At 46.1% G+C, this 27,425-nt stretch overlaps 1 protein-coding gene across 3 annotated transcripts; it reads left to right on the forward strand.

Annotated features, from left to right (window-relative positions):
- The first annotated feature begins 70 nt into the window (after positions 1-70).
- On the forward strand, positions 71-27,202 carry FABP5 (fatty acid binding protein 5). 3 transcript variants are annotated; one of them, XM_036337402.1, is made up of 5 exons: positions 71-232; positions 2,133-2,305; positions 2,681-2,782; positions 6,616-6,714; positions 26,945-27,202. In XM_036337402.1, the coding sequence occupies exons 1-4, from the start codon at positions 154-156 to the stop codon at positions 6,697-6,699; spliced, it is 438 nt and encodes a 145-aa protein (XP_036193295.1). In that variant the 5' UTR covers positions 71-153; the 3' UTR covers positions 6,700-6,714; positions 26,945-27,202. The 3 variants fall into 3 exon arrangements, with proteins under 3 accessions (XP_036193295.1, XP_036193294.1, XP_036193297.1); XM_036337401.1 differs by lacking the exon at positions 26,945-27,202 and having other exon boundaries at positions 6,616-7,261; XM_036337404.1 differs by lacking the exons at positions 6,616-6,714; positions 26,945-27,202 and adding an exon at positions 3,440-3,684.
- Positions 27,203-27,425: the final 223 nt, after the last annotated feature.

The raw sequence follows: 27,425 nt of genomic DNA on the forward strand, positions 1-27,425 counted from the left end.
GGCGAGGCGCGCCTCCCATTGGCCGTTCGGCGCCGCCCCGCCCCGCGCCGCGGATATAAAGCAGCCGCGCTCCCCGGCGGCTCCCGCCACGCTCGCTTCCATCACCGCGCTCCTCTCCGCTCCGCTCCGGTCCCGCTCGACTCCGCGCGCACCATGGCCTCCATCCAGCAGCTGGTCGGGAGATGGCGCTTAGTGGAGAGCAAAGGCTTCGACGAGTACATGAAGGAACTAGGTGAGGCACCGGCCCGGCGGGGTCCGCAACGTGGCGTACGAGTGTGTGTGTGTCTGTGTGTGTGTGTCCCGGGTCTGTCCCGGGTCCCCTCCGGCGTTCCGGGCTCAGGGGCGGACCTGCTGGGCCGCCACCGCCAGCCGCCCTCCGGCCCGCAGTCCCCGCCACGCGGCCCGGGTCCCCGCGCTGCGCTGCACCACGCGGCCCAGCCGCCGGAGAGCGGGGCGTGCGCGCCCGGCGGTCCCAGGAGTCCGGGGATGCCCCGCCGCCTGGTACACCCAGCTCGGCTACGTACCCTTTCCCCCTGTTTGTATTTTTATCCCCACCACTCATCCCTCCTCCTGCCACCCTCCTGCCTCGCCCCATAGTGGCTGCACCCACCGCCCCTTCCCCACCCTGCGCTGCTCTGCCGCATCTTTTGTTCCTCCAAGGCGCTCAGGTCCCCTCCCACTTCCCGGCCGGCGCCTGTAGAAGGTCTGAACCCCGATGCAACCCCAGCTTCTGTTCAGCTTTCGCCCCCACCCAGCCCTTTGCTTGCGTGGCTCAGCTTCCTGGGGCCTGGGGCATCCTTCCCTCCGACCCCAGAGGCGTGGCGCCAGCAGTGCTGACCTCGTGTGGCGTTGTGTGTCTGGGGCCACTGTGGGCGGGTGGCTGTGCACCGCTGCTTGGACCCCTGCTTGTGGAGGGTGGGTGGTCTTTGTTGGAGAAGAGCTGGACTCCCTACCAGCAGGCAGGAGGGGCGTGGCCCTGCAAATGGCCCCAGACTTCTTAAAGCCTAGGTAGGAGAATGGGTGCCTGGGAGAAGGTTCAAGTTCACTGTCTCAAACAGCGGTTCATCCCATCCTGTCCTAAGCAGTGACAGGGATGGCATGCTGGTTGAGGCATTGAGTAGATACGCAAACAAAAATAGGCCTTTGTTGCAGGCCATCAGGAAGCGAGATGCAGTGGCGGAGCCTGGGTCCTGTCTGCCAGGGGCTTCCAGCCCTGAGACCACTGCGGGATGAGGAGGGCTCAGAGCTGCCCGCCCTCCCGCCGTTAGGGGCTCCTCTGGGTGACGGCCCCTGCAGCTGCAGAAACTCCCCTCGAGGTCTTTCTGCGAGGCCATGTGCCGGCAGACGAGATGGCTCCCGGGGACGTTGAGCAGGCCCGGCAGAGTGTCCGTCATCAAGCCGGCGCTTCTGTGTAGGTTGTCATCTCATCTGAAATAGGGCCTTGGTCCTAGTCTAAGTTTTCTTGCAAATGAAATACACCAGTTATAACTTAGATCTGATGCCGATGGAGTAATTGGGTTGCACAACTATGAAATGTTCTCTGTTTTTGAGGGGAAGACTTTTTCATTTGTTACCACCATGACTGTGCTGTTTTACCTCTTAAAACATTGCCCTATTGGAGTATCTCAGCATCGATTTCTATGTGCATAGCATATCGATCACATGTTTACCAGGGCCTTGTCTGTGCCGGACTGTGTGCTGGAGTCCTGTCACACGATGGCCGGCAGAGCTGAGTAAGTGAATTTTAGAAGTCCGGGTGCTTCCCGCACATTCCGGCGGCCATCAGAGCACAGTGTCCACGAGCTGAGATTTGGAGCCATACTGCCTGCATCAGTGGTTCCCAGCTCATCACTTCCTAGCTGAGCGAGCTTGCGTGGGTGACTTCAGTGACTCACTTTGTCATCTGCAGAATGGAGACAATGCTATAGCCCCGCTCACAGGGTGGTCTCAAGGCTTCTGGCTTCTGTGTCTGGTGCTAGCACGTGGTGAGCACTGGGCCTGTGTTTACCATAGTTCTTAGGAGTGAGTATGTGAAAATACGCCCAGCACAGTAATTACAGTGGGCTCTAATCTTGCATTCTGTAAGCTGTAACTCTGGTCCTCCTGACAATGAATGTGATTGGCATTCACAGGCGTGGGAATGGCTCTGCGGAAAATGGGCGCCATGGCCAAGCCAGACTGTGTCATCACTTCCGACGGCACACACCTCACCGTCAAAACCGAGAGCACGTTGAAGACCACCCAGTTCTCATGCAACCTGGGAGAGAAGTTTGAAGAGACTACAGCAGATGGCAGGAAAACTCAGGTCAGGCATCACTTACACACTCACAGAAGCTTTGAGAATGATAGATTGTATGAATAACATTCTGGCATTTACAGGCAGGAGCTGCTGAATAAAAGACATCCCAAGTTATTTTATGACTCGAGTTGACAAATTAGTGTGAAAGGACCAGTATCACAACTTAGTCTACTTTGTAAAACTAGTTTAAGGAACATGAGCATTTGAGTGTCTCTTATGTGCATCTAGGTTGACAAGCATCAACTATATTATGAGTGAGACTGGCTTGAAGTAGACGCAGAATGGGAAAGCTGAAAAAATGTTGATCAAGGAGGTTATGTGTCATGGGACCTGCTGGGTAACGTCCTCTGGAAAATTAAAAAGTGCACTTTATCTCTGCAGACCGTCTGCAACTTCGTCAACGGCGCGCTGGTCCAGCACCAGGAGTGGGACGGGAAGGAGAGCACCATCACGCGGCGGCTGGAGGGCGGGAAGCTAGTGGTGGTAAGCGCCGGCCTCTGGCCGCTCGCGTCACATTTGCGCTCGTAGTCCACAGAACTGTGTGTCGATGATCGTAAGCAGGGCAGCGAGGCCGGGGTGGAAAAGTGCACAATGACAAGTTAAGCACTGAACACTACAAAGTCCTCTGTGGGACAGAGAAGAGAGGGGATGGGCAGTGGTGTGGCCGGGCTGGGTCCACTCCGGGCCCTGCTGTGCATCGTCCTGTACACCTCAAGGTTGCGGGTTTGATTCCCGGTCAGGGCACATACCCAGGTTGGGGGTTCAATCCCTGGTCGGAGTGCACATGGAAGGCAGCCAATCAATGTTTCTCTCATATTGGTATTTCTCTCTACCCCTTTCCCTTTTTCTCTCTCTAAAATCAATTTTTAAAAAAACACACTTTAAAATGAGGAATACTGTTTGTCAAGACCAAATGAGTAATTTAGATACTACAAATCAGTACATTAGTTCCGCTAAACACATGCATATCTTAAGCAGAATAACAGGTTCCAGCTTTACAAAACCCAGGAATCCTAACATGTATGTTCTTCACCTGTAAAACAGATGACAGGGTTTCATAGGATTCTGATCCTAGCACTTAACTTCCACCATTGCCCTAGGACACAAGACCTAACTCATCAATATCATTCTCTCTCCCAGGAATGCGTCATGAACAATGTGAACTGTACTCGGGTCTATGAGAAAGTGGAGTGAGAATTCCTTCATCCTTCCGGGCGGGAGTTAGCCATGAGGATAAACAAAGCTCAGTTCAATGAGCAAATCTCTCCACGCTTTTTCCCCCATTACCGTGTTCAGTTATCACAACCGTTTTACATGCAACTATTTCTGAGTTGGTTTAATTAAGATCGACCGTTTCGTTAATAAATAAATGTGTTTATGCTATACCACTGTTGTATGCTTTTTTTAAGAAAAAAAAAACTTTATAGGAAATTAGGGATGAGTTTTAACAATAATGAATCCCATAGAGTCTGGGGTAGTCTTGAGGGTACTATATTGAAATTATAGAGAGAGCTACTTCTGTGACAGATACACTGCCCATCACTTAAGCTTGCCCTATGCTATTTGAACTATGTGTCAACTTGAGAATCTTAAATTTGTGACAAAGACAGTTGTCATGGAAAAATAGCCATAAACACTTTGTAATTTAAATATTGAAATTAGGCCAATTAATAAGCTTACAGTGGCCCCTCCTTGTTCAAGTGAAAGGAAGAGTCACACGTCTCTTACCTCAAATGAAAAGCTAGACGTGAGCAAGCTTGGGAGGAAGGCAGGTCGGAAGCTGAGATAAGCTGAAAGCGAGGCCTCTTGTACCAAACAGTCAAGTGAAAGCAAAGGAAACACCCTTGAAGGACATTGAAAGTGCTGATAGGAGTGGTAAGAAAGTGGAAGGGCCCCACTGCCGGTATGTAGACTGGAGGTATGTTAGTGGTCTGGAGGGATCAAACCAGCCCCAACGTTCCCTCAAGACAAAGCCTCACGCTCAGCAAGGCCCTCACTTCAGTCCTGCGGAGGCTGAGAGGTGCGAGGCTGCGGACGGAAAGTGGGCCTGAAAGTGAAGCTGCAGAGGTTGCTCATGAGGCCTACGGAAAGACGCCATCGCTTCACTGCTGTCGGGAACTGAACCTGCGATGTTTTCTATGGGACCATGCTGCTCTCCACAGGCTTCTCTACCTGACTTCCCATTGTTGTCATGTACCCTGCGAATCACACAAGGACGCTTCAAGAAGTTGAATTAAAGAGTCACATTTATTGCAAATCTGGGACTATGAGGGGGCATCTCCCAAATCTCATAATACTGATATGATGGCTGCAACACCAGATTTATACAGGCAAAGATCACAAAGGTATTGATTACATCCAAAGGTTTGGAATGAGGAACGCGGTTCGCAAAAAAGCAGTTTACAGAAGCAGAAGCAGCATGTAATCTAAATTATAGTTTTGGGTCTCTGACAGAAACATTATCTAGAGCCCTCGGGTCTGGAATGAGGAACCTGGTTTGATCTAAATTACAGCTTTTGGGTCTCCGGAACACTGAGTCAACAGGGACACGTTAACTGGAGCCCTCTGACCTTGGGATAACTGTGCTGTCCTTCCCAGGTAAAGGAAAGTGTGCTTTCTAAGACCAGTATGACCACAACCAATGGGATATTCACATTACAATCAATAGGGTATTTAATCAAATGGGGTGATTTATATAATTCAGAAAATTAAAATAACTTTTCTATTAGTTTAGCAAGCAAATAAGTACAGAAACCAAACAGCAGGCTTAGAGTTAAACTACAGTTTCTACCTGAGATGATTGCTACCATACTTCACCATCTTGGTTATTTTCGTCTCCATCCTGGAGTTCCTCTTTCGTCCCCTCATCCTGCTTCTGACAACAGTACATTTATGTCCCTGGGCCAATATTTCTGTGTTATGATGCTCAGAGCCACCCCAGATGGGTGTTCACTGTTGTGTTCTGCATGACTCAGTTGAGAAAAGTGAGTCCAGGCAGCGGCCCCCAGCCGCACGGCAAGCCCACAGCAGACTGGGGAGCAGTGTGTCCCACACGTCTTGGGCCACTGCCTCCCACCACGTCCTCACTTCCATCCTTCAGCTCATGGGCGGGCATTGCTCGAGGGCCATGCTGCCCTCGATGCGGAGCCCTGACTCGGTGGGTGAGAAGTTCTCTGCGTTGTGCTGCTGCAGCAGCATCGAGGGATCAGCGTCTTAAAGTCATTGCCACACAACGCCCGTGGCCCCCCTCAGCCTACCCCGAGCACCCCGTACATTCCAGATGTCTTCTAAGTGGCACCGTACCTAGCTGAGAATCACGGGGTAGGACAGGATCTGAACTTTATATTACCTGGTGTCAATTAAGCCCTTCTTTCTGCTACACGACCCTTTAACATCAATAGACCCTTAGGCAGAGGAATGAACTAGACCTGCAGAGGGTGTGTTTTCCTCGGAACTGGTGAGCGCTGGAGTGTGTCCTGTTAGTTCTAAGCACACAGGTCTCCGGGAGCCTCCCTTTGCCCCAGATCTCCCAGCTCTCCCGGTTCCTTCCTGGGCTTCAACACTCGCTGCCCATAGCCTGGTGGACGGGTCCCTGTTGGATGTCACGTCTGATTTCAGACTAGCTTAGCCTTCTAAACTAGAGCGCTTGGGTTTTGGAAGCAGACACTCCTGAAATCCAATTCTGGCTTTTTGCCCTTTAAGAGCTGTGTGACTTAGGGCAAGTTTCTTAACTCTTCTGAACTCTAGTCACATCCTCTGTAAATATATGACATTGTCTGACCTGTGGAGCTGATTGGAGATTCGGTGGGATGTGCACAGGAAGCACATGGCACCGGGCCCAGCGCACAGCGAAGGCGGTGTGTCTCCAGCGCGCCCGGTGGGCCTTTCTCAGTGACGAAAAGGTCGGTGACACCGCACTGTCCAGTCTGTTGGCAGCAGCCACACGCAAGTGGGTATTGAGCACTTGAAATATTGTGAGTGCAACTGAGGAATTGAATTTCTTACTTTGATGTAACTTTCATCAATTAAAATGTAAATCTGAATCCCACAGGTGGTTAGTAATGGACAGCACAAGACACTAATCGCTTGTTTTCCAAAATCAAATTTCTTATTTTTTATTCTAACCCACACCTCTTGTATTCTCCATGTCAATCCATGGGAATGTTATTTTTCCAGTTCCCTGGCTAAACACCTTGGAGTCATCCTCATCTTTTATCTTTCTTTCCCACACCATAGCGAATCTATTAGCAAATGATTTCCATTTTATCTGCAAAATCTATTTAGAAATTAATGAGTACTTCTCGTCTCTCCCACAGACACCACCCTGGTTCAAAACCCACCAGCATCTCTCCCCTGGCCTCCTTGTCTGCATGTTCATTCTCCCAGAGGGAACATCGTAAAGTATGTCACTCCTGGTGAGAATCTCCATTAGCTTCTCATAGTAGAAGCCAGAATCTTTACCGAGGTTCGAGCTGATCTTGCCCATGTCTCACTTCTCAACATCCCCTCCTGATTTCTTCTCCTCACGCAAATATTTTCCTCCAACCACTGGCCACCGATGATGCAAATGTGTTCCTGCCCCAGGGCCTTTGCACCTCCTACCACCTCTGCCTGTGCTGAACTTCCCTGGGGAAACTACAGCCCAGGCTCCCTCAGCTTTCTCACTTCCTTCAGGTCTGTTCTCAGACGTCATCCTGGCAGTGAGTCATTCCCAGACCACAGTGTGTATCAGGGCCACACCCTCCCCCTCTCTATTCCCCTACGCCGCCCTTGCCTTGTCACCAGTCCTTATTGACTATATATTTACTTGCTTGTGTTTCATTATTATTTGTCTTCCATGGGGAGGGAAGCTCTGTGAAGAAGGGAATTTGCTTTTACAGCGCTCTCTCCCCACCATTCAATTAGGAATCAACCTGGCAAACAGGAGATGCTCAATAAATATTTGTTAAGTAAATTCATTAATTAATGGCTTCTTTGTGCCTGTTTAACACCTTTTAATATCACTTAAGACCTTTTATAATTCTGCTTCAATATGTTTTTTGACCCCTATTTCTTAGCTTTATAAAATCAAGTACGGTCGGTCCTTTACTTAGTGCAGACTTGGGGGGGGGGGGGGATGGTTGCGGGGGTAAGCAGGGCTGGTGACTGCAGACTGCAGAGCACGCATGTTCGATGTGGGAGTAAGGTTTCAGCCTTGTCCCCAGCAAGTGTGTCGGACACTCTGCTCCACCAGGAAATCCTTGCCCAATTCCAGTCAACAAATGCACCTCATTTTCCTACCGCTGAGTAGTCTGCCCACAGGCAAGGTCTGTCAGAACTTGACCTGAGTTGTCTGAGGAACAGGGCGCAGATTAGAAACAATTTACTACAAGGGAGGGAGGTGGTTTAGCATGAATCAAACTCTCACAAAAGAACAATGTGCCGGCAGCTGTGGGATTCTGCCCTGGAGCACAGCGGGAGTGGCCAAGGGGGCTGGAGATGGTGACCCCGACCCCCATCCCAGGGAGATCTTCGCAGGGACAGGAGCCTTTGTCTGCTGCACTTATTGCTAACACAGTGCTCCCTTTAGTCTTCATCTCTTCAACGGTTTCCTCAAATCTCTGGTATTTGAATTGGTGCCATGACCCTAAAAAGCTCGAGAGCCATCTTTTCAGCACCTCGGTTTTAATAGCGCCAGCTCAGCGAGGCTGCTGCTCAGTCCCGCTGCTCAGAAGGTCATGGCTTCTGAATGCCTGTTGTCTTTGAAATTCAGCTGTAAGTTTCTGGGAATCGTCACAGCTCTTCTCTGGGTGTCGCGTCCTCCCAGCTCCCTTCTTCCAGTGTCCCCCCTCAGAAAGCCCCTGCCACTGGGGCTCATGTGTGATGTGGGTTAGTAGGAAGAACTAAGAAAGTGGGTGAGCTGGTTTCAAAAGCTGAGAGACGTGTGTTTTTAAATATTGTGAAAGGCGGGTGGTGTGATGTGGCACTGACCTGCAGCAACTGGAAAATCGCGGGTCTCCTGACCTCTGGTCTGTCAGTCCCCTGTCACGGGCTGTGAGCAATACTCAACATCAAGCCCGTCTGCTCCTCCCCCACCCCCTCCTCCTCCACACTGCACTTTGAAATTGTCTCAAAAGAGAACTTTAATGTCTTTGAAGAGCCTTTTTAAAAAGTTTTGGTGACACATGATATGGTAAACAACGTAGAGCAGGCTCAGGGTCCTTTTCCTGGAACTGACATCCTCGTACGAGAAGATGGAACATACATGATTCAAACAAGTGGCCTCGAGTGACCAAAGCAGTCCCCCGGGACAGGGGACTGACAGACCAGTAGGGTGATACCGAGTGAGCAGAGCTGAAGCCACTTTGTGTGGGCTGGTCAGGAAGCCGCTCAGAGAGGTAATGTTGGAACTGAGACCGGAAGAGGAGCAGAATGCGAGAGAGTGACACCTGCGGGCGGGCAGCGTGAGCTAGGAAGAGGGACTAGCACTATAAGAGACCTGAGTGGAGACAGACAGCACCGCGGAGTGACAGAAACTTATTGAAAGTGAAGTGTTACAAAACCAACATTCAACTGAGTAGATTTAAAAGGTTTAATTGGCTTTATTAAATGATTCATGATTCAGGCAGCATCAAATCAGCAAGCAGATAACTCCGAGGAGTTATACAAAATGGGAAGCTTTTCTAGAAAGGAAGGTTAGGCAAGGAAGTCATTAGCAAAAGAAAAATGAAAGTTCATTGGAGGAAATTAAGAGTTCAGGGTGACAACACGCCTTCTCAGTGGCTGAACTGTGGCGTTTTCCATTGGCTGGGCTTGTTGCTGGGCAAGAAGAAAATCTTCCTTCTGCTGGGGTAGTAAAGTAAATCACCTTCCTGTTAGAGATGCAAGGTACTGTGTTCCTGTTTGGGATCATGGATGGTAGGATATAAACATCTGTAAGGAAGTAACATCTGAAAGGAAGGAAATGTTGGTTCTAGAGTCAACCCTAATACACCAGCGAGATTTCCAGGGCTTCGCATGTTCTTCTCTGTACCTTCCTGTGGTATTTTTGAATATACTACTTATCATTAAAAATACAATTAAAACTACTTACATGAAAATGTTTTTTGCATTTCTGTTATTACAGGTAGATAAGCAAGTTAATAAAAAATTAAACATCACCCAATCACAACAGATAACTGCTATCAACATTTTGCTAAATTTTCTCTGTATATGCACATCTTGTGATTCACATGGGACATGTACATAATATTTTAGAGTCAGGATTTTTTGTATCCCAAGCTCTTAGTAATTTTTTTTTAATCTTTTTAGATGCCATGTGGACATACTCTATGACTTAAGCAGCCCCTGCTTCTAGGGGGTGACATGTGTTTTAATCTTTGCCACTGAACAGCACTCCCAGGACATCCTCACAACTACCTTTCCAGCCATCACGCACTCTTTCTAAGACAGTGATGGCGAACCTATGACACACGTGCCAGAGGTGCATGCGAACTCATTTTTTTTGGTTGATTTTTCTTTGTTACATGGCATTTAAATATATAAAATAAATATCAAAAATATGTCTTTGTTTTACTATGGTTGCATATATCAAAAAATTTCTATATGTGGCACGGCACCAAAGTTAGGGTTTTTCAAAATGCTGACATGCGGAGCTCAAAAGGTTTGCAATCACTGCTCTAAGACAATAGAAGGTGCAGCCAGCCCACCTCCCATAGGACAAAGGCCGATTGTTTGCTTTGTTGCCAAAAGGACAGCTCAGCCACTTCTTGGATCCACAAGCAAACGCCCCAGGGCCAAACCCACCTTCAGCTGGACCGAGGTCCTGCATCTCAGACCCATGCCAGGGACACGTCACTATTTTATTAGCACTTTGTCACTTTAAGGAAATACTAACACATATTTTGTCCAGTATTTTCAGTTGCTTTTTGTAAGAGATTTATTCCAAATATCAAGTGTTCTATTACTAAAAGTGAAACTAAGGTATTTTTAAATTTTCATTTAAATTGTTTTCGATTACAGTTGACATTTAATAATATATTAGTTTCAAGTGTACAGCATAGTGATTAGACACATATAACCCAGTGACCCCCCCCCCATAAGTCTAATACCCACCTGGCACCCTACATTGTTATTACAATATTGACCATATTCCTTGGGCTGTACTGAAACGAAGGTATTGTTTAAAAAGTCATCTGTCATTTCCTGCTTGAGACCCTCCATGGTTTCCCTTGGTCCTAATATAGACCCAGATCCCTCACTAGCAGCTGCCAGGTCCAGGTGCTCTGCTTCCTACCCAGACCTCCAGACCGAGTCTTGTCCCACATCGTGACCATGAAAATCAACAAAGGAAACATCAACTTTTCACATCAAAATTGGAGTCTGGGAGGGCTGTCAAAGGAGCTCTTATATCCTACCATCCATGATCCCAAACAGGAACACAGTACTTTGCGTCTTCAACAGGAAAGTGATTTACTTTACTACCCCAGCCAAAGGCAGGAAGATTTTCTTCTTGCCCAGCAATAAGCCCAGCCAATGGAAAATGACACAGCTCAGCCAATGAAAAGGCATGTTGTCACCCTGAACTCTTTTTTTTTTAAATATATTTTATTGATTTTTTACAGAGAGGAAGGGAGAGGGATAGAGAGTTAGAAACATCGATTAGAGAGAAACATCGGTCAGCTGCCTCCTGCACACCCTCTACCGGGGATGTGCCTACAACCAAGGTACATGCCCTCGGCCGGAATCAAACCTGGGACCATTCAGTCCGCAGGCCGGCGCTCTATCCACTGAGCCAAACCGGTTAGTGCTGGACTCTTAATTTCCTCCAAGGAACATACCTTCTCCTTTCTGCAACTAAATATCTAAAAGGAAGGAAAAGCTGGTTCTAGAGTCAACCCTAAGACACCAGTTACAGTACCAATGCTTTATTATGCTGGGACAGTGTGCTCTTTCTTATCTGCTGGTTTCATGCAAGACCAGGGTGTTTATTTACCTGGTCATAGCTCTGAGGGTCTCCATTCTCATTCTCGTCTTTGTGGATGGCCCTGTCACCCTGGGAGGGTATACCAGCTGGCCCTGGAGTCAGGCTTAGTTTGTTTCTTGCTTGGTTGGTTTTGTTGGCTTATTGACCCCCTAACAAGACCATTACTAAGAAACACAAGGGGAAGTCCAGCGTTATGTCGCAGAGTTTCAGTACAGTTTCAGCAACGGAGACATTTTTCACTTGAAGTTTGGGAAAGTTACGTATGAGAGAACAAAGACTTCTTTCATGACTCTGAGTTGGTTTGCCAAAGGTTTTCAGCAAATCATACAACCAAATATAGAAACTGGGCTTGCTGACTCAGTCGATTGCCCTAACCACTAAACTCAGCTTCCTCCCTCAGCCACACGGGGCAGAAATACAGGAAGTAAAAAAAAATATATATAAAAAAAAAATGCCACCCTTTCTGGAAACGGCAGACTTTTGGAAAACGGCCAGTTCTGGAGGCTGACCTGCATAGCGCGTCATTTTACAAGATGTGTTACCGCACCCAGAAACCTCGGCGGGATGGTGACGGGTGAGCTCACCTCGGACCTTCCCCCTTCATGCTGCCAGGAGGGGCTCTGATGGCAGCTTCACTCCTTCACTGTGCGAACAGGCAGGAATGCTAGGGTCCCAGAAACTGGAAATCATTGAACACATTTAAATGTTAGACAGTGTTTTGGGGCAGTTGGGGAAATGGTGCTGTTTCCATTCCAATGTCAGGGGCACAAGGACACATATTTAAATAAGAAATAAGGCACCAGGCCAGAATGAGGCAACACAATGCTAATGAATACAATAAGCCCAAGAGATAATTTGATAAAAATGTCATCAGTGTTTGCCCAGGAGAGAACCACGTTCTCTCTCTCACGGGTCTTATTTCACCCCTCAGATTCAGAGCAGCAGTCAGTCTTCCTGGGCCTGAGAAAAATGCTTTCTCATACCAAGACCACATTTATATACAACATACCCATCTCCTTCGCAAGCCAGCTCTTCCTCAGGGGGACAGCATTAACTAGTTAGCTGAAGAGATCTTTGCATCCCACTCTGATGTCAGCATGACTGAGATGGATTAATTGATTGATTTGTTCATCCATTCAATTCAGCAAATGTATTTGAACCCCTACAATGTGTCGGATGCCATGCTAAGGGCTGGGCATACAAAAATTCATAAAGGTAAAAAGTCCTTGATTTCTTGGAGCTTGGAATCTGCAGGGAGAGATGGACAATAAGCAAGATCCAATGGAATTGGTCCATGTTGATGTACTTGCCAGAGGATGGAGCCGGCACTGGTGGGAATAATAACAGCAGGAACCAAGAGTGGTCAGTCAGGGGAAGCCTCTCTGAGAAGGAGACATTTAAGGGGAAACCTAAAAGCAGGAAGGGAGCAGGGCGGGACGGGGACAGGGGGGCGCTTTCCCAGCAGGAGTAAGAAGTGGAAATGGTGCAGTGGGCAAGGGACTTGGTGTGGAGCCAGGCGGAGGGGGAGGGCATGGGGCATGGCCTTGGAGTCCTGGGGAAAAGTGGGGATTTCATCCACGTCTGTGGGGAAGTCACAGGTGTGTGTTATAGATCTGTGGTTATCCCCTTTCCTTAATTATTATGGTTAATATTCATCAATTCAACTTCTTTTTGAAGACTTCTTTATGTGTCAGGTAGTGTTCTGAATGTGTAGAAATGCATTAAATATGGAAATATTCATGTGTTTTAAAATAGGAGATCTACTTTTAGTAATATAGCTGTGTGAGCTTGAGATGTTCATTTCCTACCAATATAGTAAAATGTGAGTAACAATGGCTCAACCACAAGAGAAACAACAGCAAACCCAATAAAGCAAACCAGCGGGTGCAGCTTGGTCTGCAGGCTGAGGTCAAAGGTCTGGCACCAGGTTTGGGCGAGGAGGTAGTGAGGCGCTGGATGTGACCATTGGCCATAGTCCCTTCCTGTGACGCTGCCGGCACCCCTTCAGAAGCTCCTGATCCTCACCTTTGCTTTTGCTCTTGAGAGACTTGATCTGCCCGTGAGGACATAGTTGTGAACCATTAAGAGGCACTACTGCACATCAAACCAAGCGTGTGTTTTGGATAATTCCTGCTCCAAATAATAACCATCAATACCATTCTTGAAGGTAATGCCAGCTATTGGGATAAGAATTTGGGATGCACAGCTCCATTCAGTCCTAAACAGTGAGGTGTATACAAATATTGTTTCCTTCCCACAAATCAAGAAACAGACGTTTAAAAGCAATTGGCAGTAGAGACCCAGGTGCCTGGGAGTCCACCCCCCCTTCCCCCCCAACACACACACACACACCACCACCACCACCATGGCCTACCCTGCTGCTGTCCAGCGTGCTGACTGGCAGGAGTGGGGTGTGAAAGCTCAGGCTGGCACTGTGGGCAGGGCTCCCTGCCATGCTGTGCTGTGCACAGGGCGTTCCAGGCCGTCTCCAGGCAGCTCTGCTCACTTCAGCTTCATCAGACGAACATGCTCCAGACATGGGGTTTCCCTTCTTGCTCAGGGCCACAATGTCCCTCTGCCCAGTTAGCGTGGCCTGGGGCTGTGCATTATAGTGAATGAGGTGAGACTAGGTGCACGTGACCATGGGGGCCACTGGCCCCACCACGACACACCTCACTCAGAAGATTCTACCCGAGAGCCCAGGACAATCTCTTGGAGGCAGAGGTCAAAGGGGTCACGGTCCTTCCAGAAGTGTGTGCCCACAGAGCGCAGCGCTGACAGTCTGCTGGTACCCCAGGAAGGCTCGGGGGCAGGATCGAGGGGGTGGCCCTGTTTTGCTAACAGATGACAGAAGGGAAGAGTCCTTGCAGGGGAAGCAGACTTGAGGCCTAATTTGCTCAGATAGGAGGTGGTTTTGGGGTTCCAGGAGGTGGACTGATGAGAGCATGTCTGCTGTGCTGCCAAACAGGGAGGCCCACCGGCTGCAGAGCGGGTGGGGAATTGCGTGGTGTGCGGGGCATGAATCCACTGTTACAGACCGAAACTCATCACATCTCGTTGGGCTGGAGGTGCTCCCTGCCCTCGGTGGGTTTCACAGCACAATGAACTGACGTGGAAAGATGCTCTTGAAGCACAAATAGCACTTGGAACAGAATTCACACACTGTGGTGCAATCCTAAGTGAATTCATGGCTTCGGTTTCTTTGAGCTCCATCATGCTCAGCTAGTCACCCGTACTGAGCTAGACCCTGAGATGAGCCTTAACAAAGGCAGGCTAAGTGTTGAAAAGGGCAGATCCAGGCCCGCCAGGTGTAGCTCAATGGTTGGGCATTGACCTATGAACCAGGAAGTCACGGTTTGATGCTGGTCAGGGCACATGCCTGGGTTTCAGGCTCCATCCCCAGTGTGGGGTGTTGAGGAGGCAGCCAATCAATGATTCTCTCTTATCATTGATGTTTCTATCTCTCTCTCCCTTTCCCTTCATCTCTCTGAAATCAATAAAAAAATAAAAATTAAATTAATTTTAAAAAGAAAAAGGGCAGATCCAGGTTCTTTAATGACTGAGTATCCTGTTTTCCCCCTTCTACCATTAACCTTTTCACTGCTTTTCAACACACTCTATATCACTTAAGGAAGAAAGAGCTTTCAAACGTTAGGTGAGCATGTAGAGTTTTCAATCCAGCTCTGTGCTGAGTTATGTTTTGGGAAAGGAACACGAGCCGATTGGCCCCACAGTCTGCCTTCTTACTTGTCTCTCTCTCACATCGCGATGTCCACGAGCGGGTCTAGAGTGGCAGAGTGGCAGGGCCTCTGAACTGGCGTGGTGTGTGCCCTCACACTCCAGTTTACACGGTAAGTAAACATCACAGGAAGTGAGGCAATCTCGGCCCCAGTGCCGGCCCCTCTCAGCCACAGGAGCCAGGTTAGCACTTCCTGAGAGGGCTAGTGTAAATACACAGCCGCACGCGCTCGCAAGTCGTACTTGAACACCGTGAATGAGCCTCCTGAATGAACAGGGAGGGGCTGGAGTGCAAAGAAACAGTTTCTTCTAAAAACAAATAAAACACTGAGGCTTTCCAGGCGTCGCCTAGGGACACTGGCCTGCCCAGCTCCTGATCTTGCATCGTACTCTCTCCAGGCCCCATCACCGTTCTCTCCCCAGGTAACAGTGATAAAAACAACGAAGACGACCTTTATCCCTAAAGATCTGTGTCGCCTCCCTTGCCTTCTCCATGGGCTCACTAGTGACTTTGCTGGTTTCATGGGCGGGTCTTGTAGGGGAGGAAAAGGTTTTATTCATTTCTCTTAGGGTCCCTGGCTGGGTCTGAAAATTAAACTGACCAAGAGCAGAGGAACAGACCAAAAGCTACAAGTTCCATTGAATGTAGGCATATCCCTGGGAGCCTTCACAAGAGAATGAAGACTGGAAGAAATGCCCCCAGCAGGAGGCTTTATGATCTTTTAGACAAAGAAACAATAAATTTGTGAAGACTTGAGAAGACAAAGGGGCAAGAGGCAGAAAGTGGCAAAGAAGTACATGTTTCTATTTTCTCTTTCCTCACAGCAGTGAGGAAGCAGATATTACCTCTGTTTTCCTATTCTTTTCTTGGTTCAAATCTCAAAGGGCATGGAACCAGGAACTTGAGGAGCAAAGAAAACAAAATAAGAAAAAGTAGATACAATAAACTACTTAAAGTCAAATACTGAAGCCAAGGGGACCTAAGTTAGAAATCACCCAGTAAAATACTTCATTTTTAAGGTGAAGAAAGGCCGACCCAGAGGCCTGGGGACTTGTCCTGGGCATTAGGTGGCTCCCCGCGGAGCCCGTGCGGAGCCCGTGGGGGTGGGGGGAGCCTCTCTGACTCCCAGGCAGGCTGCGGGCAGATCTCGGGGGAAGGTTCCATGCATACAGGGCATTCTAACTTCTCTTGGTTCCTGAAAACTTGTTTACTAGACATTTGAATTCTAAGAACTTGATTTTCTCTTTCTACTCTGATTTAAACTCGTCCATAGTAACATGGAGTATGAATCCACTGACCCGATTCATTTTTCAGCAAAGGGCTCGTGGCTAGTTACAATAAGGAAAGGGAGCAGTGGTCTAGGTAATCCAAATGCATAAAGAATTCTTGAGAAATTTCAAACTAATTTAAATATGGAATCTTATAACTAGGTTATTCATGGGAGCGGCCTTCCCAGGCAAGGCCTCTATGCCAGAATGTGCAGGGCTTGCCTTTCAAAGGGAGGGAATCTCCTTAACTCCACCCAACACCACTCCTGTGGCTTGTGAGAGGCATTGCAGTAAGATAGCAGCGGTCTGAGCAGCAGGCTACCGAATGTATTCATTCAGCGTAGGGTAGTGGACGCAGAGTTGATAAACCTTCTACGATAAAGTGCCGTAAGTGATCTCACTGGGAAATGTCAAGAAGCTGAGAGAGGAGCCAGAAGGAATGGTCACCTGTCACCACTTCCAGAACATGAACAGGGCCGCCTTGTGAACAGTGGCGTTCATTCCAGCTGTCCCGCCCAGGACATTGCTTTCTCAAATCCATTCAAATTCTGTTACTATTATCTTTCTGGTTCTCACTATTTTGTTTTGTTTTCAGAGAGGAGGTCATCCACTGCTTTTATTGGAAAGGAGCTAGAGTTGTACATCACTTCTCTTTGGAGATTTTGCAAACTAGACTTATCATGAATAATTGAGGGCGTACTTTTATTGGAAGCATGTTTCTAAGGCTTGGTCAATATATGGGAAATAAAATGATGGTGACACGCAATGAAAAGATGACCTCTCCTCACGCGTCCTCCAGACCAGCGTGGACCAGGGCACAGCGTGACAGGCAAGGCCGTTCTGGTGCTGCTTTTCACCCTGCCGGTGGGGAGAGTACAAAAGGATGACGGTCCTCCCATTCTCCGTAGGTGGCATATTTCCAGATTCTTTAGACTCTCTTTTGAAGGGTCGTTTTACCCTTCTGGTTTCTCTTTTCTTCTCGTTGATGCTTCTTCAGTAAGACAGCCCAGCACGAGACAACTTTATGGATAAGCAGTTTCGCAGAAAGCAGCTCAGTCCTCCAAACCACAGCCTTTTCTCCTCCAGGCCATCCCCCCTTCCTCTGCCTTAAATACCCCACTTCCCAGGTTTTGACCACTAGGTGTCATAAATTCGCACAAATGCCTCAAAAGTGTAAAAATAAGCTTCCCCTCTTTCCATAAGCAACCTATATCACTTGGGCCCAAATATTTGGCCCCACTTATGAGTTATTCAAAGTCAGAAAATTCAGAAAAACTCACAAAAATCAAGGAAAAGCATAATGGAAATCTCTGGTGTCTGGATGGTTTGTCAATGGGGCAAATCTGTGTAGCTTTGAACTCTGTGGCACTTGCTCCTCCCAGACCCCCTTCCCGCGGACTCCAGTGTGACTCTGACCCCACTGGACGTGACTCCCAGACACCTCCTTTGGGGGATGGGCGGGACTGGGCAAGTGCACACTGACATGCTTTAGAAATCTTTGAATGACTTTGTAAGAAGCATGCAGCAGACACCAGGGCCCACCCTGGTGCTACTTATTTTGTATCTCAGCTGAACGAGCTGATACATTAAACAAATATTTTCAAATCATGGCTTTTTAAAGCTAGAAGGATTCTTTGAACGATCAATTCTAACCTCTTCATTTTATATTGGGGAGATGGTGCCTGGAGTGGTTCACTCATTGTCCAAAGATGGGTTCAACACTGGGCCTCGGACACACACCTCTCAACTTCAGGGCTTCCTGCGTCCTCTCTGCAGTTACTCCTGTTCTCAGGATGGATTCTTTTGTCCACCTTGGAGTTTGAAGAAAATAGAAACTAAAGTATTCCTTAGATCAGTGGTTCTCAACCTTCTGGCCCTTTTAATACAGTTCCTCATGTTGTGACCCAACCATAAAGTTATTTTCATTGCTACTGCATAACTGTAATGTTGCTACTGTTATGAATTGTAATATAAATATCTGATATGCAGGATGGTGTTAGGCAACCCCTGTGAAAGGGTCGCTCGACCACCAAAGGGGTCGCGACCCACAGGTTGAGAACCGCTGCCTTAGATGGTGTTCAGCAGTGTTACAACAATCTTAGCTCAGCAAGCCTCCTCAGTGGAGATTTAATGTTAAACAAAAGCAGCCTATTAGTTATTGGTACAATGACAAGAAACAAAATTTAATGCTCTTGTTATATAAAATTTGCAGATTTCATCTTAATTCACTTAGATGGCATAACTCTTCCATTTAGCTTTTCTTAATATTGCAAGTCAACCAGACCCATATACATCTTTTAATGATTTTTTAAAAAGAAGATGACTATATTTAATGAAAAGATGTGGTCAATCTATTGGTATTCTAAGTCAAAAGAATATTATTGTTCTTCTCACCAAGATGAAAAGGAAATTAACTGTCATCCTATATAATAAAAGGCTAATATGAAAATTGTCCCCACGGGTGGGAGTTCGACCGACCGGGAGTTAGACTTGCGCTGATCACCAAGGGCGGCGTGGAACATGGCGGGTGTCAGTGACATGGTGCTGGCAGTGGGTGGCAGTGGAGGTGCTGCTGGCCCCGATGGGCCCTGACAAGAGTGAGACCATGGTGGGATGGTGGAGCAGATGAGGGGGCGGTGCCAGGCCAAGGCGGGGGCCCCGATCGCCCCTCCGGTTGCCCCACAGATCTGCCCTGATTGCTGGCCAGGCCTAGGGACCCTGCCTGTGCACGAATTTCGTGCACCGAGCCTCTAGTTTGAATATAAAAGCAGTGAAAACATTGTATTTTCAAAGCAGCTGTACCATCAAATAGTTCATTTTGTTTGTGTAATGTAGTTTATTCCTTGGGTTGAGCAGGACTGTCCCCGTATGACCCAAAAGGCCTGGAGAGCCCGCGTCCTGGCTGTCAGGACCCAGTTCCCAAGGAGAGACTCCGGTGGGTCCCTCTGGCAAACATGCCTCTTTTTCTCCTTCGGACTGAGATTTCCATGGGAAATTCAGGTGCAGAAATTCTACGAGTAAGAGTTTTCATCTAATTGTGCTAAACAATTGCTATGGCTAAATATTTTTTATAAAAATACTGAAACACTGAATTAGAGATTCATTCTTTGGTCACAGTGAGAGTGCACGGAAACTAGTCAAACTGGTTATTCTCAGTGGTGTTTGAGATGCTCTACTAAAAATTATTGCAAGGTCTTAGACGTTCATATTTCTTTTCTTTTAATTTTCCTTTTATTGATTAAGATATTACAAATGTGTCCTTATCCCCCCCAATGTCCTCTCATCCCCCCAATCCTGCCCTCACCCTCACCCCCTGTTGTCCACATCCATTGCTTGTGCTTATATGCATGCATACAAGTCCTTTGGTTGATCTCTCCCTCTCACCCCCACCCTCCCCTTACCTTCCCTCTGAGTTTTGAGCATCTGATCGATGCTTCTCTGTCTCTACATCTGTTTTTGTTCATCGGTTTACGTTGTTCATTATAATCCACAAATGAGTGAGAGCATGTGATATTTATCTTTCTCTGACTGACTTATTTCACTTAGCATAAGGCTCTCCAGCTCCATCCATGCTGTTGCAAATGGTAGGAGTTCCTTCCTTTTTACAGCAGCATAGTATTCCATTGTGTAGATGTGCCAAAGTTTTTTAATCCATTCATCTGCTGATGGGCACTTAAGCTGATTCCAAATCTTAGCTATTGTAAATTGTGCTGCTATGAACATAGGGATGCATATATCCTTTCTGATTGGTGTTTCTGGTTTCTTGGGATATATTCCTAGAAGTGGGATCACTGGGTCAAATGGGAGTTCCATTTTTAGTTTTTTGAGGAAACTCCATATTGTTCTCCACAGTGGCTGCACCAGTTTCCATTCCCACCAGCAGTGAACGAGGTTCCTTTTTCTCCGCATCCTCGCCAGCATTTGTCATTTGTAGATTTGTTAATGATAGCATTCTGACAGGTGTGAGATGGTACCTCATTGTTGTTTTGATTTGCATCTCTCAGATGATTAGTGACTTTGAGCATGTTTTCATATGTCTCTCAGCCTTATGTATCTCCTCTTTCAAAAAATGTCTATTTAGGTCCATTGCCCATTTTTTTGATTGGGTTGTTTATCTTCCTTTTCTTAAGTTGTAGGAGTTCCCTGTAAATGTTGGAGATTAAGCCTTTATCAGAGATATCATTGGCAAATATGTTCTCCCATGCAGTGGGTTTTCTTATTGTTTTGTTGATGGTTTCTTTTGCTGTGAAGAAGCTTTTTATTTTGATATAGTCCCATTTGTTTATTTTCTCTTTAGTATCCATTGCCCTAGGAGCTGTGTCAGTGAAGAAATTCCTTGGGCATATATCTGAGATTTTGCTACCTGTGGATTCCTCTAATATTTTTATGGTTTCCCATCTTACGTTTAAGTCCTTTATCCATTTTGAGTTTATTTTTGTGTATGGTGTAAGTTGGTGGTCTAGTTTCATTTTCTTGCATGTATCTGTCCAATTTTCCCAACACCATTTATTGAAGGACTGTCTTGTCTCCATTGTATGTTCTTGCCTCCTTTGTCAAATATTAATTGAGCATAGTGGTTTGGGTCAATTTCTGGGTTCTCTATTCTATTCCACTGGTCTATATGTCTGTTCTTGTGCCAGTAGCAGGCAGTTATGAGAACAGTGGCTTTGTAATACAGCTTGATATCTGGTATTGAGATCCCTCCTACTTTGTTCTTCTTTCTCAGGATTGCAGCAGCTATTCGGTTTTTTATTTTATTTATTCCAGATGAATTTTTGGAGAGTTCTTTCTAGATCTGTGAAATATGCTGTTGGTATTTTAATGGGGAGCACATTGAATCTATAGATTGCTTTGGGTAGTATGAATATTTGATGATGTTGATTCTACCAATCCATGAACATGGTATGTTATTCCATCTGTTTATGTCTTCCTCTATCTCTTTTTTCAATGTCCTGTAGTTTTCTGGGTAGAGGTCTTTTACCTCCTTAGTTAAGTTTATTCCTAAGTATCTTAATTTTTTTTGGTGCAATGGTAAATGGGATTGTTTTTTTAATTTCTCTTTCTGTAAGTTCACTATTGGCATATAAAAATGCCATAGATTTCTTGGCGTTAATTTTGTATCCTGCTACATTGCCAAATTCATTTATTAGGTCTAATAATTTTTGATGGAGTCTTTAGGGTTTTCTAAGTACAGTATCATGTCATTTGCGAATAATGACAATTTTACTTCTTCTTTTCCAATTTGGATCCCTTTTATTTCTTCTTCTTGTCTGATTGCTTTGGCTAGCGCTTCCAGTACTATGTCAAACAGGAGTGGTGAAAGTGGGCATCCCTGTCTTGCTCCTGTTCTTAAGGGAAATGGTTTTAGTTTTTGCCCATTGCATATGATGTTGGCTGTGGGTTTGTTATATACGGCTTTTATTATGTTGAGGTATGATCCCTCATTCCCACTTTGCTGAGAGTTTTTATCAAGAAAGGGTATTGGACTTTGTCAAATGCCTTTTCTGCATCAATTGATATGATTATGTGATTTTTGTCTCTCAACTTGTTTATGTGAGGTATCACGTTTATTGATTTGCAGATATTGTACCAGCCTTGCATTCCTGGAATAAATCCCACTTGGTCATAGTGTATGATCTTTCTAATGTAATGCTGGACCCGGTTTGCTAGAATGTTGTTGGGGATTTCAGCATCTATGTTCATCAGGGATATTGGCCTGTAATTCTCTTTCTTTGTGGTGTTTTTATCTGGTTTTGGGATTAGGGTAATGCTGGCTTCATAGAAAGAGCTTGGAAGTGTGCCTTCCTCTTGAATTTTTTAGAATAGTCTGAGAAGGATTGGCTTTAGTTCTTCTTTGAATGTTCAGTAAAACTCCCCAGTGAAGCCATCTGGTCCAGGGCTTTTGTTTGCTGGAAGCTTTTTGATTACTGTTTCAATTCCATCAGTAGTTATGGCCTATTCAGGTTTTTTGATTCTTCCTGATTGAGTTTTGGAAGCTTGTATTTTTCTAGGAATATGTCTGTTTCATCGAGGTTGTCCAGTTTGTTGGAGTAGAGTTGTTCGTAGTATTTTTTGACAATCCTTTGTATATCAGTAGGGTCTGTTGTCACTTCACCTCTTTCATTTCTGATTTTGTTTATTTGGGTCATTTCTCTTTGTTTCTTGGTGAGCCTGGCGAGAGGTTCATCACCCTTGTTAATCCTTTCAAAGAATCAGCTCTTGGTTTCATTGACCTTTTGTATTTTTTTTTTTTTTGGTCTCTATGTCATTTATTTCTGTTCTGATCTTTATTATTTCCTTCCTTCTGGATACTGTGGGCTTTTCTTGTTGCTCTCTTTCTAACTCTTTGAGTTGTAGGGTTAAATCAGTTTTTCTTGTTTGTTTGTTTTTTTTAATATATTTTATTGATTTTTTAGAGAGAGGAAGGGAGAGAGACAGAGCTAGAAACATCGATGAGAGAGAAACATCGATCAGCTGCCTCCTGCACATCTCCCACTGGGGATGTGCCTGCAACCCAGGTACATGCCCTTGACCGGAACCGAACCTGGGACCCTTAAGTCCGCAGGCCAATGCCCTATCCACCGAGCCAAACTGGTTTCAGCAGTTTTTCTTGTTTTTTGAGATAGGTCTGTAGAGCTATGAAATTCCCTCTCAGTACTGCTTTCATTGTGTCCCATAGATTTTGGATTGTTGTGTTTTCATTGTCATTTGTTTCCAGGATGCTTTTTATTTATTCTTTGATCTCTCTGGTAACCCAGTCATTGTTTAATAGCATGCTATTTAGCCTCCAAGTGTTTGATTTTTTTTCAATGTTTTTATTGTAGTTGATTTTTAGTTTTATGCCATTATGATCTGAGAAGATGCTTGTTATGATTTCTATTCTCTTGAATTTGAAGAGACTTTGCCTGTGTCCTAATATATGGTCTATCTTTGAAAATGTCCCATGTGCACTGGAGAAGAATGTATATTCTGTAGCTTTGGGGTGAAATATTCTGAAGATGTCAATTAAGTCCATCTGATCTAGTGAGTCATTTAGGATTGCTGTTTCTTTGCTGATTTTTTGTTTAGAGGATTTATCCAGTGGTGTCAGTGGGGTATTAAAGTCCCCTATTATGACTGTATTGCTATTGATCTCTCCCTTGATATCTTCCAGAAGCTGTTTTATGTATTTGGGTGCTCCTGTATTGGGTGCATATATGTTTACCAGAGTTATATCTTCTTGTTGAATTGCTCCCTTTAGTATTATGTAGTGGCCTTCCTTATCTCTTGTTATGGCCTTTACTTTGAGGTCTATTTTGTCAGATATAAGTATTGCAACCCCAGCTTTTTTCTCATTTCCATTTGCTTGAAAATTTTTTTCCATCCTTTCACTCTCAGTCTGTGTGAATCCTTTGTTCTGAGGTGGGTCTCTTGCAGACAGCAAATATATGGGTCATGTTTTCTTATCCATTCAGCTACCCTGTGTCTTTTGATAGGAGCATTTAATCCATTTATATTTAATGTTATTATTGAAAAGTACTTGTTTGTGGTCATTTTTATTCTTAATGTTTGTGTTTCTTCTTGCCTTTCTGTTTCTTCTTTTTACAGCAGTCCCTTTAGCATTTCTTGCATTGCTGGCTTGGTGGTAATAAACTCTCTTAGCCCTTTTTTGTCTGTGAAGCTCCTGATTCCACCTTCAATTTTGAATGATAGCCTTGCTGGGTATAGTATTCTTGGATTCATTCCTTTGCTTTGCATCACTTTGTATATTTCATTCCATTTCCTTCTTGCCTGGTGTGCTTCTGTTGAGAAGTCAACTGATATTCTAATAGGAGACCCTTTGTAAGTAACTTTCTGTCTCTCTCTAGCAGCCTTTAAGATTTTTATGTTGTCGTTGGTGTTTCCCAATTTAATTATGATGTGTCTTGGTGTTGGTCTTTTGGGGTTCATCTTGTTTGGCACTCTATGTGCTTCTTGGACTTGTGTAGTTTTTTTCTTGCCAGTATCAGGGAAGTTTTCTGTCATTATTTCTTCAAACAGGTTTTTCTATTCCTTGCTTCTCCTCTGCTCCTTCTGGTACCCCTATTAAGCAAATGTTGTTCTGTTTTGCGTTGTCCCAAAGCTCCCTTAGGCTCTCCTCTTGCTTTTTAAGTTCTTTTTCCAGTTGCTCCTGTGTTTGTGTGTTTTTTCCTACCTTGTCTTCTAATTCGCTGATGCGGTCCTCAGCCTCTTCTAGTCTGCTGTTTAAGCCTTCCATTGTGTTCTTTATTGCAGCTATGTCATTCTTCATTTCCTCTTGGTTCCTTTTCATGTTGGAGACATTCTCATTCAGCTCCTTATAATTCTCATTGAGTTGTGTGTATTTGACATCCAGCCATTTGAGCATCCTTATAGCCATTACTCTGAATTCTTTCTCTAATATGTTACTAGCCTCAATTTCATTTAACTCCCTTTCTGGTGATCCTCTTTTTCTTTCCTTTGTGGATTGCTTTTTGTCTTCCCATGTTTTGCTGTAATGTTTTAATTGTAGCTCTGATTGCTCTGTACCCAGTTTCTTTAGGGTATGGTGCTACTGGTGTGACCTCTCAGGTCTCCTGGGCTTGGTAGGCTAGTGCAGCTCCCTACTTGGGCTATTTGGGTTCTCTTGATGTAGGCCTGTGAGCTGGAAAGGCACAACTGAGGTGTCCAGAAGTCAGCAGCCATGGAGGGGGTGTCCCAATTTTTGCTGTCTTGTGCCCTTGTTTGAAATCACTTGTGCCCAGTGGGGACTCACAGTGGCACCCAGGAACCATCTGTTGGGGTGGTAGGGCTCCAGAGGCCTGCATTCTGGAAAGGCATGACTGTGGTGTCCAGAGTTCTGTAGTTGTGGGGTGGGCAGACTCAGCTTTTGCTGCTGCCTCTGTGGTTGGATACACGTGATCCCAGCAGCAGTTCACAGGGGCACCTGTGGTGTGTTTGCCAGCAGGGTATACTGACACACTCTGAAGGGCCCTGGCACTGAAGCCACTGGATTGCAGTGTCTGTGGGCAGGTATCCCAGAAGAGGGAATTCAGCGTTTCTACAGCTCAGCAGTGCACCCCTGTTTGTTTAAGTGCATGTCCAGCAGGGGCCCCAGGTCTGTCTGTGGAGCGGTGGTCTTGGGAGACCTGCATGCTGGAAAAGCATGCAACTGTAGTGTCCAGAATTCTGCAGCTGTGGGGTGGAGAAATTCAGTTTTTGCTGATGCACCTGTGGTGGATAGGCGTGCGATCCTGGAGGTGGCACACAGGAGCACCCTCAGTGAGTTTGCTAGTGCAGGCACACTGATGCACTCTGAAGGGCCCTGGCATGCTTAATCAAGGCATCTTTGGGCAGGTATCCAGGATGGGTGAATTCAGAATTTCTGCTGCCCAGGGGAGTGTGTCCCTATTTGTCCAAGATCAGACCCAGCGGAGGCTCACTGCAGCTTCCCAAAGTGCCCTGTGGATAGATGGGCTCAGGGGGAGTGAGCAACTGTGGCAGTGCCTTTGCCAGGCGCTGAACTCTGACGCACTCTGAGGGGCCCTGGAGCTGAAGTTGTGCAGCTGGGTGTGTGGGGGTAGTTATTCAGGCAGAGGGAATTCAGAATTTCTATTGGGGGGACAGTGTGCCTGTGTCTGTACAAAATCACACCCAGCTGGGGCTCCCAGTGACTCCTGAGAGAAGTCTATGGAGTGGGGTGCCTCAGAGCCCTGCGCGCTGGAGATGTGCGAATGGGATGTCGGAGGTCTGCCGCTGGGGAGGCGGAGGCTGCACTTACTGCTGCGGGCATGGTGCTCCTTTGGAGGTAGAGATCCCAGGGTCTGTGAGGCTGCGGGTGTGGCTGCAGGATTTGGGCTGGAGTGGCTGCTGGGTTGCAGGCAGTGTCCAAGGGCTGTCTGGGTGGTGATGCTGATGAGTGCCTAGAAGAGGCCGCTCTTCCCTTCAAGATGGCGTGGGCTCTGTGCCCGAGTCCCGCAGTCCGGGGAGTGTCCACAGCCGTGGTAGTCTCTCCCTGTCCCAGGGAGCCTGGTCTGCCAGCCTCTGCTGCTCCTGCCGGATTTAACTGTCCCTCCCTCACTCACACACACAACACACACATCCACACACTCTCTTTTCATCCCCTCACTCACTCACTTCCTATTCCTCGCCTCCGTCCTGCTAGCCGCCATCTTTCTCTCCCTAGACCCGTGGTCGGCAAACTGTGGCTAGCGAGCCAAATGCGGCTCTTTGGCCCCTTGAGTGTGGCTCTTCCTAAGCCTTAGGAGTACCCTAATTAAGTTAATAACAAAGTGCCTACCTATATAGTTTAAGTTTAAAAAATTTGGCTCTCAAAAGAAATTTCAATCTTTGTACTGTTGATATTTGGCTCTGTTGACTAATGAGTTTGCTGACCACTGCCCTAGACATTCATATTTCTGCTTAGAATATTGCAAACTCTGAAAAATCCTACAAGTAAGAAACTTGATCAACTGTGTTTGAACTACTATTTTCCAAGGATAGTTGATCAAAAACTTTTGTTGTGAAGTAGCATATAACATCTTGTGAAAAAGAGGTTGAGAAATCTTGATTGTCAAAATGATATAAAATACTCATTTGATAAAGCAACTGCTCTGTCTTACAATATGCAAGCCTTCTATTAGGTTTTTATCTCATTTATTGCCAGTGTCTTAATAGTATCCCCTTTTCTTCCACAGCCACTTTCTGGTCAAAAGCAAGATTCAAAGTTGCCACATTCAAGCCCCAAGTCATGCCAAGTTCATCCACAGAATTTCCCAAGTACCAATGTCTTGCTGACAAATGGACTATTTTAAAATATTACCTTCCTGTGTGTTACAAAACAACTATTTCAGTTGATTTTCCCTAACCCATTTATTTTCTTTTACTTAATGTAAGTTTGTTCTGTTTCAGAGTCCAAGTTTATTTGTGAGAAGTCAAATAAACCTGGACTAAAATCACAGTCATCGTATTTTCTGGTCCTGGGAGAAGCCTGCACATTCAAGATAAAATCCGGACTTGTTGGTGTGGCCTAAAAGGTTGTTTCTAATATGTCATGGACAAGTGGGCCCAGAGCACCACAGGGAATGGGAGTTTAGCACAAGAAATATAAAACAAGGTCACCTGGCTGCTGTCTCACTTTCTTGTTATCAGTTGGCCTTAGGTCCTGATAATTCCATC

Source organism: Myotis myotis, unplaced genomic scaffold (assembly GCF_014108235.1).
Source record: "Myotis myotis isolate mMyoMyo1 unplaced genomic scaffold, mMyoMyo1.p scaffold_m19_p_16, whole genome shotgun sequence".
Taxonomy (NCBI): domain Eukaryota; kingdom Metazoa; phylum Chordata; class Mammalia; order Chiroptera; family Vespertilionidae; genus Myotis; species Myotis myotis.

Bases quoted from the DNA above. Each gene is read 5' to 3' on its own strand.
- FABP5 (XM_036337402.1), top strand. From the start codon at position 154: ATGGCCTCCATCCAGCAGCTGGTCGGGAGATGGCGCTTAGTGGAGAGC. The intron at 233-2,132 runs GTGAGGCACCGG...TGGCATTCACAG, and splicing joins CGAGTACATGAAGGAACTAG to GCGTGGGAATGGCTCTGCGG. The intron at 2,306-2,680 runs GTCAGGCATCAC...TTATCTCTGCAG, and splicing joins CAGATGGCAGGAAAACTCAG to ACCGTCTGCAACTTCGTCAA.